The sequence below is a fragment of the Zasmidium cellare genome, assembly GCF_010093935.1.
Source record: "Zasmidium cellare ATCC 36951 unplaced genomic scaffold M409scaffold_17, whole genome shotgun sequence".
In the NCBI taxonomy this organism is placed as follows: domain Eukaryota; kingdom Fungi; phylum Ascomycota; class Dothideomycetes; order Mycosphaerellales; family Mycosphaerellaceae; genus Zasmidium; species Zasmidium cellare.
The window spans coordinates 279,672-292,936 of NW_022986961.1; the positions used below are offsets into that span (position 1 = coordinate 279,672).

Below are 13,265 nucleotides of genomic sequence, written 5' to 3' on the forward strand. Positions count from 1 at the left end.
TGGAGCTTACGTAAAGTGAGGGCTTCACGTCCTCGAGTCGTATTACTTGGGTCAGAAGCCATTTACGATTCGTATGTTGGATTCGAATCTGGTTTCGGAAAATCACGAGTGTTCGTCAAGGTCATTCAAGGGCCTACATCTTCATCAGTGGTAACGGAGGTTCTTTCGGACTTTTCACAGCTTGCAGGACGAAAGGCATGGCGCTTACACGACGCTTTGTATGCACATGAAACAAACAGAACCAGTACACTGACCTCCATGCTGTTCTCGCTTTGCATCTTTGAGGCATGCGCGTGCTGACTGCCACCAAGCCACAAGACCCGTGTGCTGTATGACCTGGGAGTGGTGCTGAGACATAAGCGGTCTTCACATCTGGTGCACAAGGGCTTGTAGCCTCTTAGCCAGTTGCAAGAATCCAGTAGCTGTCGTGAGAAAGGGTCACGACGTGACTTTACCGAGCATGCACCTTGGCGGTCCAGTGAACCGGAGTCGAAACAACAAGCACGTTGAGGGAACGTCTGCCAGCGACACGTCCTGCAGGATGAGACACACAAGGCCACCAGCTCCATCAATTGAACCATTCCAAATGTGTTGAAAACTGTGCTGGAGAGTGGTTGACGCCAGGAATCCAGGAATCACGCCGGGATGGAGCAGTTTAGCACGGCCTCGGGGGCAAACGCCTTTGGCCGCTTCGCCCAGCTCTCTAGTCTCGGTGTTCAACAGTCTTTTGCCTGATGAACTGCGAAAGCAGCTTGCTCGGCGAACACCGGGCGATCAAGACTGTAGCCCGCCTGCCGAAAGGCGGGATGCGTTGAGAAGCGTGCATTCCTGGAGTATGTGGTAGCCGAGAACCGCAGCTACAGCGTTGTTTGTGGAGATGGATCTTCGGTCAACGTCGAGATTTGCAATGCCCTGTATACAATGCAACAATAGGTCGTCTTGTGCAGTGCCACACACCTGTCATCGTGTTCGTCCGCGTGCCATCCAACGTCCGACAGAAACGTCCACTGTTGCTCCATTACCCGTCATCGGCGTACGCCACGAGACATTGCGTGATGCACCGTCGAGCAGAGTCTGTGTCGAGTCTTGTCCTGACCCACGGGAAGCTACGCACCGAGAGCGAGTGTCCAGACGTCTGGATTGTGGTGAAGTGCCGTCCTCGGTGATCGCCGTAAATTTTCATGTGAAGTGAATGAACAGAAAGGAAGGTGCTGCGATCTCAACCGAAAAACACCTCAGGCACGCAATGCCAGGACCTTGTGAACCGGATCGGCTTCGGGATGGCAACATGCGCACCAATGAGAATGCTTGCGCACCAACTCCACCTGCAATTTCGGCGCTGCAACACTGCAGCTGGGAAGGTTTCCTTCTCGTCACATCCAACATTTGATTCGACGGCCGGTTGCAGAGAGCGACCAGGAAGAAACTGCGGCGGCGAGGGAATCGAGACTGGACCGGAGTTGAGCAGACGACTCCTCGACCTTCTGGTTTCAGTTTGAAGCGTGCGTTAAGAGCCCACTTGCCGCGCCCTCTAGCCCGCCTCCGAACCAGGACCACAGCTCGGAAGACCGCCCGGCAAGTCGTCGTCGCCGAGATGGATCACTGGGCGATGGGGTGCGGCATTTCTTGCTCAGCAAACCACAGCAGGCGCAAAACGATCGGGGTGCGATGCGACGCAGCTTTGTTGATGTCGCTGGCAAAGGAGAACTCAGAAGTCGTGGCTGCAGGTCAACGTGGCAAGGAGCGGTCCCATCCATGCGGCTAATCTCACGTTCCTTGCATTCGTCCTCCCTCCCATTGGCCTGTCTCTCAGGCACTCCCGCAGCGTCGACGCACCTTTCTGCTTCGAGCTGGTGAAACCCGTGAGCTCGGTGAAATGACTGGAAGACGCCCAAAGCGTGCGCTCGAAAGGAGACATCACAGAAACGCGTGGAGTGGCTGAGCAAAGCCGATACGGCTGCCGTATTTGGAACACGGTCTGGCAGAGAAACGAGCAGAATCTGGCCCAGAACCACGGACTCAGTTTGCGTTGAATGGATTCTTGCAAACAGTGGGTTTGCTGCACGCGATCGACGTGGCCTACATGTACAGAAGAGGTAGCTGGAGCATATGCAGCAAAGATTTCTAGTGCGGCATAAGGCTCAGGTGCGGAGAATGCTGGAGCGACAGCGATTGGCGTGTGATCGGGAAGGCTGAAGCATCAGGGGAGTGCCGGCTCTGCGACAGACCGGCATCCTGGCATGTGGTTGGTCCTGCAAGATGTCGCTAGCACGACAGGAACTTCTCCCGCGGCCCACAGACCAGATGCACTGTTCCTCTCAGCCCACCTGACGGACTCACCAAGGCCTTGGTGCGCTGGCGGGCGGTGGCTCAACCCGATTACCTCCCTCCCTCCCTACCCCTACAAAGGACGACCTCCTCCGCATTCCTCGTTTTTGTTTCCCTCTGCACGCTTCACCGGCTTGAAGACATTCGTCCCTCACATTCCTTACTCACTCCCTCAGTCGCTCCTTGATCTTTGACAGATCTACACATTCTTTGTGTCAGGACATTGCTGCCAATCTGCCCGATCAACAAAGATACCAGGAATCGCAAGCCGATCCACCCACAGTCCTTCCATAACCGGACGAATTCAAGACTATCAATACGCCAGTATCAACAATGTTCACCAACAGTGTTCTCGCCGTGACCGGCGCCCTCCTCTCGGTCGTTGCTGCCGTCCCAATGGCTGAGCCACACCACCACCATCACAAACGCGATTACGTCTGGGTCACCCACACTGAAGAGGCTGTCGTTACTGTTCCAGTCACCAAGACGGTCTGGATCGAGCCAGGCGAGACTCCTCCAACCGAGCAGCCTCAAGGATACAGCCCACCAGCTTCATCTTCTCCAGACGTTGAGCCAGCGGCCACTTCTGCGCCATCTGCGCCAGCGTACACTCCTCCAAGCAGCCCAGCAGAGAGCAGCCCCAGCAGTGCCCCGGCCTACGAAGCACCAGCCTCCAGCAGCAGCACTTCCGTTTATGTTGCACCAACCCCCAGCAGCACCTCTGTCTACGTTGCGCCAACTCCAACCACACCAACGTCTACTTATGTTCCCCCACCACCAACCACATACGCTGCACCAACGACTTCCACCCCTGCAGCCTACTCTGCACCAGCTCCATCTTCTGATTCTGGTTCGTCTGGCAGCGGCTCTGGCGTCACCTATGGCATGGCCAAGGCTGGCACCTCCTATACCGGTGACTTGACCTACTACGCGGTCGGTCTTGGTGCATGCGGCTGGACCAACACCCAGGACGAGAAGATTGTTGCCGTTGCCGAGGCCATCTTCGACTCATACAACAATGGCAACCCCAACGCGAATCCACTTTGCGGCAAATACGTCTCCATCACCGGCGTAGATGGCTCTCAATACCAGGCCAAGATCGTCGATCGCTGCCCAGGCTGCGAGAAGGCCGACCTTGATCTCTCCGAGGACTTCTTCAACACCGTCACCAACCACGGCGACGGCCGTGTCCACGGCATCAAGTGGGACTTCATGTAAACCATTCGTTTACGTGGCTAAAAAGTGTTCGGCTGGCTATTGGAGTTGATCTCAACGCGACGCAGGAACATCATCGCATTACATATTGGGGGGGGGGGGGGGGCGCACGCACAACACACAAAACGTACACAACGCAATCGCATTCAGCAACAGAGAATGGCGACAAAACTTTACGAGTTCACGATGGGAAGAGGGAAATTGGAAAGCGAACGAGCGTTTCGCATGAAGGGCAGGGCCTGGGCGCACACAGAGTCATGCACGGCAAACACTACAGTGGCAACGTGCAAAGGCCTGTGCGTCTTTTGTCGATACCACACGTTGCCACCACATTGTCATCGTTCCTTAACATTCTTGTTGATAGACATCTTGATTGAAGCTCGCAGGTTTTCGGACTTGTTCGATTTTGAAGACGACTCTGCAAGTCCATTTTTATGTTTCAAGCTTGTCTGCCATTGACTTCTCGTTGAACCGTGGAATGAGTTGTCGAAGCCACGAGGCTCTCAGTCTCTTCCAATCCCACCGACGCATTTCGAAGTCAATCCTCCAGGTTGGGTCACTAGCTTCAGGTACCAGATGCTGGCCACATGGCCAAACCCTTCCAACTCTACAGCTCAACAAACGTGCAGCTCATATTACCAAAGCTATGTACAAGATCCAGCATCCAAGCAAGCTATTCACTACTCTATCAAATCGTCGTGGCGGACTTCCAGCGCCAGAGTGTGATGATGTCGCAGTTGCATCAGCAGGCTGCGCCGCCGAAGCCAAAGATGTCGAAGTCGTCGTCACCACCAGTGAAGGCAAGGTCTGAGTGCTGTTCAGACTGGCAATGACCGGGAGAGTAGTGCCTCTTCCACTCGTCAATGGCTTCACCAGTTCGAGCCCACTGGATCCCATGGTGAGAGTTGCATGATTGATCACTGCCGCAGATCCACCTTTGGATAGAGTCGTACCATGGACACTGATGGGATCTGGTTGATTCGTGACGGCGGCTGCTGTAAAGGTAAGGGAGCCCAGAGCCCAGGTGGTCTCATCAGCGTCAGAGATGTCGGCCGCACTGGTCTGAGCCTGGACCGCACTGAATGCTGCAGTCGATTGGGCACCCACGAGGACGAGTCCACTAGAAGCATAGGAGATTGTGAGTCCAGCCGCGGTGATGCCTGGTCCGTCGCGAGATATCGTACTCCCGTCGACCACAGCAGCGTCGGTGCCAGAAGGCGATAATGCCGTGAGTGTGAAGCTGCCTGCAGCGAGCACACTTGCAGCAGAACCTTCCTGCTGTATATTAGAGGATGCTGCTGTATCTGCAAACGCCGTCGTCATCGATCCGTGGAGCAAGAGCCCGCTCGAGGCCTTCGAGATTACGTTCCCGCTGATCGTTGCTGCAGGTCCACCGACAGATATAGGCGTTCCGTCAACGGCGACGGCATCTGTGTTTCCGGGCACAGGCGATGCTACCAGTGTCAGACTTCCTGCTGCAAGCGTGCTCTGTGCGGGAAGCGAGACTTGGGTGAAAGGAATCGTTTTCGAGTGAGAGATGAGCGCGATGCCGTCAGACCCATGGGTGATGACATGATCTGAGATCGTTACGGCTGGGCCACCAATTGAGATGGATTGACTGCTTATAGCGACTGCTTGTGAGTTGCTTGCGATTGCCGAGGATGCAACAGTAAAGCCGTGCACGCCTACGATCGTGGTCGCTGGTGTATCACTCCCCAGCTGCAGTGCAAACGTTGGCATGGTCTGAGACTCCATCCCAGAAGGGTTGGCTCTCAACGAACCGTCTGAGATTATTGTTGCTTGTCCACTTTGCCAGGCACCTGAATGAGGACTGGCTTGGTCTTCGCCTGCAGCAGAGCTGATTGGATCGTAGTTGACATCTTGGATTCCACTGGCTGAAGGCGAAGACGATTGGATCGACGACAGAGCTCCTGTAAGTATCGAAATAGCTGGTGGTATTACGGTCGGCGGATGACTTGAGGTAGGTCCTGAACTTTCAATGTCTTGTGGATGACTGGTCTGCGGCAGTGTGGATGACGAAGAAAGCATGGGATCGATCGCTTCGGTCTCGGAGGGCGCTGAACTCAGCAACGATGGTGTGGCGCCGCTCTCATTAACTTCAGTTGGCACGGGTCCTGAATTCGCGGAGCTGGACGTCGCTCCAATGGGGGCAAATGGGATGATCATTTCAGTAGGGTGCTCAATTCCGGAAGAAAGGGATGCTTCTGCTGCTGGATGCTCAGAGCCGGTGTTGGTCGGTGTTGGGTCTGGAAGCCTTGAAGAAGGGGCGGCAGGTGTTGTCCAAGATTCTGGTGTAGCAGAAAGGGTCGGAACTGCCATCACCTGTTGTTCTTGAAGTGCGATTGGGGGACTATTAGGTCACGAAGTTAGCAAAGATCTCTCAGTGGCGGCTCTTCATGCCTGATGATACATACTCGAACCAGTAGTTGGCTAGTGACGGTACCTCGAACGCACAAGTCGCCCATAGTGGCGATAGCTCCGTAATCTTTGTGGGAATCGCTAGTAGAGGATTCACGTCGCTCCAGATGGTGGAGCACTGCGCCGGTGTCTCCGAGTCTTTGATGTGGAAGTGTCCACAGCGATTCTGACAATTATATGCGCTAGCTGGCACTGGCCAGTTCAGGTCAGCAAAATCCAGGCTGGTCGCGATCTTGTTTCCGTTGCATTGACTTGAGACCTCTGAAGACGAAAGCGTGAGGATCAAATCCGTGAATGAAGGTCCTATAAGATAGTCAAAGCCATCTACGTATGCAGATAATGCTTTGATGGACATGTAGACGGCTCCACTGGTGAACGTACGGCCTAGCGTTGTGATAGCATTCGGTCCATCACCGGTCGGTAAAGCTGTGATTGTTGACGCGTTTCCTGAACAAAGACTTGCGTTTGCGTTTGCATCCTTGACTGGGAAGTAGATTAGTTCAACGGCTCCCTCAATTCCAAAAACACAAGGCTGGTCCACTCCATGAGATGGATTGCCGCATAGATCAATCAGGGAATCCTCGTTGAACTCAGGAATACTGGATTTGTTGTGCCATATGTGACAATCTTGTGGGGTTGGGTTGCACGGTCGAGGACTGAATGTAGGCGTTGCCAGGTAAGTTCTTGTGTAGGTGCCCGAAGTAGAATTAAAGTAAGTCGTTGTCGATGAAGGCCTAACATTGACCCGTGCACTTCCATCGCACAACTTATATGTGCTGGGGTCGGTCGGATAGTATGTGTATGCTTTGGAAGTCTGCCATTTTGCAATTGTAGTCGAGCTCGTAACCGGCCATGACAGGCCTGCGACGTGTGTGTTATACCAGGAGATGCTCGAACTGCTCCAGGAAGCGATCTTCGACCAACATTCCGTTGCGTGAGGTATAGCCGTGGGTCGTGGCCAGTCGATAGAGGCGCTGAACACATCTGTGTGGAATTTGACAGCCGAGACAGATGAAGCCAGCGAAAGGGAAGCATTGGACGTTCTCGGTACCGACTCAGAAACTCCTGTAGCAGATGGCAATCTGCCATTTGAAACCCCAGCTCCGGAAGATGCATAATCTCGTCTTCGAAGCATATAGCCGCCCAAAGTACTTGAAGGCACGTTCGTGTCATTAGGATAGTCTACCCATAGGAATCAGCAGGCGGGAAGGTGAAGTTTTGACTTTGACGCACACGTTAACGCCGATGCAATGTCTGCAAAAGCAAGAAGGCAAGCAAGCCACATAACCAACGAAAGTAGCGAACGGCGTGGAGCTTTCAAAGCAGAGAGTGGGCAAAGTGTAGGCCGAAGACTGCTTCGTGGATCAAACCAGACTTAAAGGAGGTCAATTTCTACCACCAATGCTACGCTCCAGTAAACAGAAGCGCCAGTTTGCTGTGCAGTAGCATATCAAGACGGTGACTCTAAGCTGGTGGAAATACAAGTCAGAGCGGAACTGCTGCCCATTGGGCACAAACCTTGGACACAGAAGCCGTCTTCTTTTCCGCTCACTGAACACAACAGGCATAAAATCGAACGCCGCAGTCGTGCAGACTGAAGGGCATTGAACAATCCAGTGAGCGGCCGGTGTAGCCGCCCGGATGCGCTGAAACATGCTGCCGTCACAAAGATGCCCAAGGACCAATCATCCGGCGCGTCGAGAGCGGCAGCATGTGCGCCATGCTAGATTGTGGACGAACTGATGCTGAAGTGTGCGCACGTGAAGATGCAGAGTGTGCTGGGTATCGTCGAACAGAGGGACCGAGTGAGGTGAGGTCGTTCAACTTGATGCCAAGAAGCGCTTGAGCCAAAAGAAGACCCCCGAAACCTCCGACCATCCATTGACCGCGCACCTCGCACATCTTGTCTCCATCGCGCCAACCATGCAGAAAGTCCTACGGCGCGCCGAAAGGGCGAAACGGACTGCGGACCGACAGAAAGCCAGGAGCGTCCTTCAACAAGAGAAAGAAGAATCTTGGAACCGGAACCAGAATCGCGTGCGGCTCCTCAAAGAACAAAACGACCTCATACGACAGGAGAGAAAGAACCGCATACATGACTGGGAGACAGGAGCTTTGGCTCCACGAAGAGATGTCGGTGACTTAGCGAAGACGTACGCTACAATGGGGGTATACAACTGGCAGCTTCCTGAGAAAGACCCCAAGGACCAACCGAAATGGATTCACATATCGGAGGGCGATCGAGTGGTTATGTTGAAGGGTAGAGACAGGGGCAGGATAGGAAGAGTGCGCAGTGTGGATCCAAAAACAGTAGCTGTCTCAGTCGAAGGACTCAACTTGGTGGACATCAGTATTCCAGAATGGCTGAAGCAAGAGAATCAGAACGACAGGGATATGGCAACGCAAGCCAGAAGTGTGCCACTCGAAGATGTCAAGCTGGTGTATCCGCTGCCTGACCCCAAGACCGGAGCTCACCGAGATGTCATCATAGACCGTCTCCTACCCGTCAATCGACATTGGGACAAGAACCTCAAAGAATGGGACGACGGCGATCGGGTCATTCCTGGCACGAACATGCTGATACCCTGGCCGGAGAAGGCAGATCCAGACTACGAAGACCACGAAAGTGACTCGCTGCGCATCTCAGTGGAAGAGCAGACATTCAGACCGTTCCTCATCCGGCCGCCAATGCCACTCTCAGTCATCGATGAGTTGCGAGGCAAGTACAGCAGATTCAGGACACGGCACGACTACGACTACGTTGTCAAGAAGGAAATGCAAGAGGCGAAGGAGAGCGATAGGAAAAATCTCATTAAGACGATGCGTACACCTTTGCAGGAGCTGGCAGATCTCAGGGCGAAGCAAAGACAGGAACAACCGAAAGAGTTGACACCGGAGCAATTGGCCAAGATTGGTGAGGTCATTGCACGAGAGCAGGCGAAGGGCGCAGACGTCGCGAAAGAGGCCGGTGTCTGATGGAAGTGAATGCGCTGAGTGTAAGATACCCTTTTTAGATGTATAAAGCTTCTGCTGTTGCGGACATTCAGCCATCTCGAATGCTGAGCACAATCATACTAGTTCGGCGGTGGACTCTGAAATTGGCCTGTCAACGTGACTGCCACGACTCTTCTTGTGTTCAGTTTTGACGGGTTTTGTGTCTTGTCTGGGATGGCCAGATACTCTCCCGCATTCCCGTTTACTGCCATAATGTCGATTCTGTACAGTGCCATCACCGCTTCATTCCTCATCCGAATTGTCATCTCCATCCTTCCTCTTTCTCTTCCCACCAACGTCTGCACCTGCTCTAGCCTGCACGTCCGCCCCGCCTTTCTTCCTGAACACATAGCTCCTCGCATCTCTATCCTCTCCTTTCCACCCACCACCACCTTCGATGTTACCCAGCGTCCTCGCATGGCTGTATCCCGGGTACGCGTCCGCCTGGAACTTGAAGCTCCTAACAACCTCCAAGCCAGTATGTCGCCCCAAGTCACGTATGTTCCATAGGGTATACGGCTCGCCTTCGAATAGACTTACTACAATCGTACCGCTGGGCGACAGGAGAGGTGTTGCGGCGCGGAAAAAGCTCACGAGAAGTTCTTGATTAAACCGCACTTGGCGATTGACATCGGTACTCTTGCCCCCGACGTGTGGGAAGTTGAAGAGGACAACTTCAAAAAGCTCTCCCTTCTTCAAGCTCTTGTTGTTGTCCAGTTTCGTTGCATCGACCCCATATAGCACAGTTTGCCCTTCATCTTCCAAATACTTGACATGCTCTACAGCTTGCGGCTTGTACTTCTCGAACAGATGGACCTGCGAGTCGAAACACGTCGCGGTCACGTCGCAGCAGCCGTGGTTCTCAACAATGGACTTGGCGAAGGAGAAGTCGCCCTCGCCGACTAGAAGAATGCGATCTTCGGCGTGGAAGGGAATCGTCGGTTCGAGTTTTTGTGGTTTGGACGGCTTTTGCGGTGTTGCCTTGGCTCCTGGTTTCGAAGGCTTCTTTGGGGCATTCTGAAGCTTGCGCTTCTTATGCTTCGCCATTGCTGGCTCACATTGTTGCGTTGGCGGGGAAAGATAGAAGTAGTCGCAGAAATCATTCACTTGCGTTCAAAGTGCGCTTGCGCTAACAGAGAAGGTTCGGCCCGCTTGCCGAATCTACTAGCACTTTTGTCGTCCAGACGATAGTAAAAGTATTGCTGAGTTAGATCTACCATTTAGGTTTGAGTATAGCTTCTTTCACAGCTGCAGATATATTGAGGGTCAAATGAATGGTGATGTAGAATGTCTATTGTCTATTACATCTACTTCTGTCTCAGTAGCCACTTCAACCCCTCGTGAGTATCTTGTGTCCATTTCTTCCCCAGCGAGGTATCCGGGAAGAGGAACCAAAAGCAATGTGGACCGCCCTCATATACGCTCAGCTTGGTCTCAATACCATGTCGTTGAAGCAGATCATTGTACAAGAGTCCATCATCGCGGTTGATATCGGCGCCACACGCTTGGATATAAGTTCTCGGAAGACCTGCATGGTCCAAGGGGTCCAAAGCAGCTCGGTAATCTGCTGAAGTCCAGTCAGCAGCATGGCATTCGTAGAACGCTTTGGCGCTTGTCTCGCTGAGCATCGGCGACTTTTTGCAAGTCTCGTCGTGCCGTGAACGATAGCGGTCCTTGTACTCCGAAGGGATGGCGTTCGGATTGAAGTAAGATCCGGCACTGAGTAAAGCCCCTGTGAGTGGAGGCTCGAGCCTCTCGTTGCGGGCTCGCAATTCCAGAATGGAAGCGATCACGCCTCCAGCACTCTCGCCGCCTATGGCGAAGCCAAGTTTGGGATCCGCACCCAAGGATTGGGCGTTTTCAGCAATGTACTTCAAAGCGTCCCAAGTATCGTTGAACCCAACCGGATACTTATGTTCAGGCGCCAGGCGGTATTGAGGGGCCACGACAACGCATTGCTCCTGTAGAGCAATCTCACGGTTCATAGCGGCGTTTTGCTCTGGCATCCCAACGCAATGTCCGCCGCCATGGTACCAAACCACGAGTGGTAGAAGACCGGTCGCATTCGCAGGCTTGTACACGACCAGACGTAAGCTCGTTCCATCAGGAGCCTGGAACGTTGATGTAGCCTCCTCTACGTCCTCACGTTTTGGCGCAATTGGTATATTCTCGAAGCGTTGGCGCAGCTCTTTGATGATGTCCACGAATCCAGTTGCTTGTACAGCTGGGAATAGAGCGGCCATGCCCTTGAGTCGTTCGGCAATCTCGGGCTCCAGTGTGGACATGGCGTCCAAGTCGTTCGGAGATGGAAGCTTGTCGGTCATTTTGATCAGGTCCCTGCTCCTGTGCCGAGTCTGTATCACCAGTGAATGTTGAATGTGGTGTGGCAGAGCCAAAGGTCATCCTCCTCTTTTGAGCTGATTCATCGCCGTGATCGGGCTTTGAAATGCCCGTTGACTGACACCCTTCGTGAAGCGCGAACTTCGCAATTGATACTTGAAGCCTCCATGGAGTGGCTCTATCGTACCAAGGTGTCTTGCACGACTTTTGTCACAATGCGAATGAATGTGGCGCCTTCTCTCGTTGATGTGTTGCAAGAATGGTGTCACCAAGTTCGGAGGAGATCATGTAGGCGCAAGGAGAAAAGGTTCGTTCCGCGCCGTCGTGCAGAACACACGCTAGCGACCACGAGTTCAAGACCCTGCATGTGACGCCATCACATGCATGCTCTGCGTGCAGGCAACGGCACAAACATAAACACGCCGAACAACACCCAAATGCCTCGCCTTCTCCCTCTCTAACGACAACGACCATGGCGACGTCCTCACGCCTACGCAAAGCCTTCCGCTATCCCTCTGAGGACTCCGACTCCATATCCTCCGAGCTGGACGAAGAGCACCAAGAAAAGCTCATCAGCGACCTACAAACGCAAGATGCGGCCTCCAACGAGCTCTACCGAAAAGCCTTCCTCGCAATACCACTCATCGCCGCCCTCTACTTCCTCTACAGCCTGCTTCTGGCCTCAGCAACTGCACAGCAGCGTCTTCTCGCCCTGCTGAGTCTCACGAGCCTGCTCTGCACAACATACATTCTGCACTTTCAACCTTTGCAGCCACCAGATCGGAAAGGAAAGAAGGCAGTGTACAAGGTTGAGGCGGAGAAAGGACCCCTGGAGAGATATCTCATACCACTGAACGCAGGTCTGGTGGGCCTGTTGCAGCTCGCAGCTGTCTTGAGCTGGAGAAGGGGAGAGGCAGAAGCTGCGTGGAGACAATCTTTACCCGCGTTGATCTATGGTTTGAGCATGTTTGTGAGATGGCAGCTGGCGCCAGTGGATCTGGAGGAACTGAAAGGCGCCCGATACGAGCTCAAAGGGGCCTAAGGACAGAAGTAGTCGACGAGATGAACACTTTTGTGCCCATATCCCTTCTCAGGTTCATGCAACCTTCTGGAAGACGTCTACAACATCGATGATGCCCAGGCCAGTAGTTGTTCTACAGTCTCGGCGGTCTTGTCGATACAGTTGAGACATGCTCAACCTACCGGGCTTACAATAACGATGTTAGTTGGGGCAGAGCTACACGCGCTTTGACTGTCCCCATCACTCCTATGTGTTCATTCTTCTAGCTCACTTGCTGCAGCAGAGCGTCTTATGCATACGAATGGAAGCTAACAATGATTATCGGTGCTTTGCCTTTCAAAGGTAGATTTTCGTCCGATTTTTGTCTGGAAAGGCTACATTCCTTGTTCCGCTCGAAGTTGAACGATCCCCATTATTCGTAAGGTGTCTGAGCAATACATGTACGGAGCACTACTCAGAGATTGATCGTTGTTGCAACCGGAGGGATGATGGACGATGCCATGCATTCTACTTTGACCGGAACGAGGAGGTAAGGATGACTGCGGCGCAGGCCCTGCATCTGCATGACCAGCATGAACTTGCATATAATGCCGTCGAGGCTATAGCTGTTGGCGACTGCTGGCTGTCTCCAAAAACCGTGTACGCTCGTTCCGCTCAAAGTTGCAGGCATGCATGGAACAATTATGTATCCGAGCCTTCAGAAGCGACTACGCTTCTGTTCATGTCTTAAGGCTGCTCAGGTGGCCTGCGAGAGATGAAAATAAAAATCAGCGGGTTCATGCAGTCGCAGTCGTAGTATTTCCTGCTCGTCATCGGCTTGCTGGATCTGTGCTTAGCGGCGGCTGCAAATGGCCCACGGGCTGGGGAAGCACGTTGTCGCGCTCACAGACACGATTCGCCGCCAGCCAAACCGCGTGCCTTTCGCCCT

The 13,265-nt window shown here is 53.4% G+C and overlaps 5 protein-coding genes across 5 annotated transcripts; 3 read left to right on the forward strand and 2 right to left on the reverse strand.

Annotated features, from left to right (window-relative positions):
* Positions 1-3,213: 3,213 nt before the first annotated feature.
* M409DRAFT_36673 (uncharacterized protein) lies at positions 3,214-3,546 on the forward strand (the record flags this gene model as incomplete). The annotated part of the gene is made up of 1 exon (XM_033810594.1): positions 3,214-3,546. One exon carries the CDS (start codon positions 3,214-3,216, stop codon positions 3,544-3,546), a length of 333 nt encoding a protein of 110 aa, XP_033667694.1.
* Positions 3,547-7,905: 4,359 nt separating this feature from the next.
* M409DRAFT_66375 (uncharacterized protein) lies at positions 7,906-8,958 on the forward strand (the record flags this gene model as incomplete). Its single annotated transcript, XM_033816912.1, has 1 exon — positions 7,906-8,958. One exon carries the CDS (start codon positions 7,906-7,908, stop codon positions 8,956-8,958), a length of 1,053 nt encoding a protein of 350 aa, XP_033667695.1.
* A 261-nt stretch (positions 8,959-9,219) lies between these two features.
* M409DRAFT_22863 (uncharacterized protein) lies at positions 9,220-10,023 on the reverse strand (the record flags this gene model as incomplete). Its single annotated transcript, XM_033806525.1, has 1 exon — positions 9,220-10,023. The coding sequence occupies one exon, from the start codon at positions 10,021-10,023 to the stop codon at positions 9,220-9,222; it is 804 nt and encodes a 267-aa protein (XP_033667696.1).
* A 260-nt stretch (positions 10,024-10,283) lies between these two features.
* On the reverse strand, positions 10,284-11,300 carry M409DRAFT_54590 (uncharacterized protein; the record flags this gene model as incomplete). The annotated part of the gene is made up of 1 exon (XM_033812758.1): positions 10,284-11,300. One exon carries the CDS (start codon positions 11,298-11,300, stop codon positions 10,284-10,286), a length of 1,017 nt encoding a protein of 338 aa, XP_033667697.1.
* A 488-nt stretch (positions 11,301-11,788) lies between these two features.
* On the forward strand, positions 11,789-12,358 carry M409DRAFT_22865 (uncharacterized protein; the record flags this gene model as incomplete). Its single annotated transcript, XM_033806526.1, has 1 exon — positions 11,789-12,358. One exon carries the CDS (start codon positions 11,789-11,791, stop codon positions 12,356-12,358), a length of 570 nt encoding a protein of 189 aa, XP_033667698.1.
* Between the last annotated feature and the right edge of the window lie 907 nt (positions 12,359-13,265).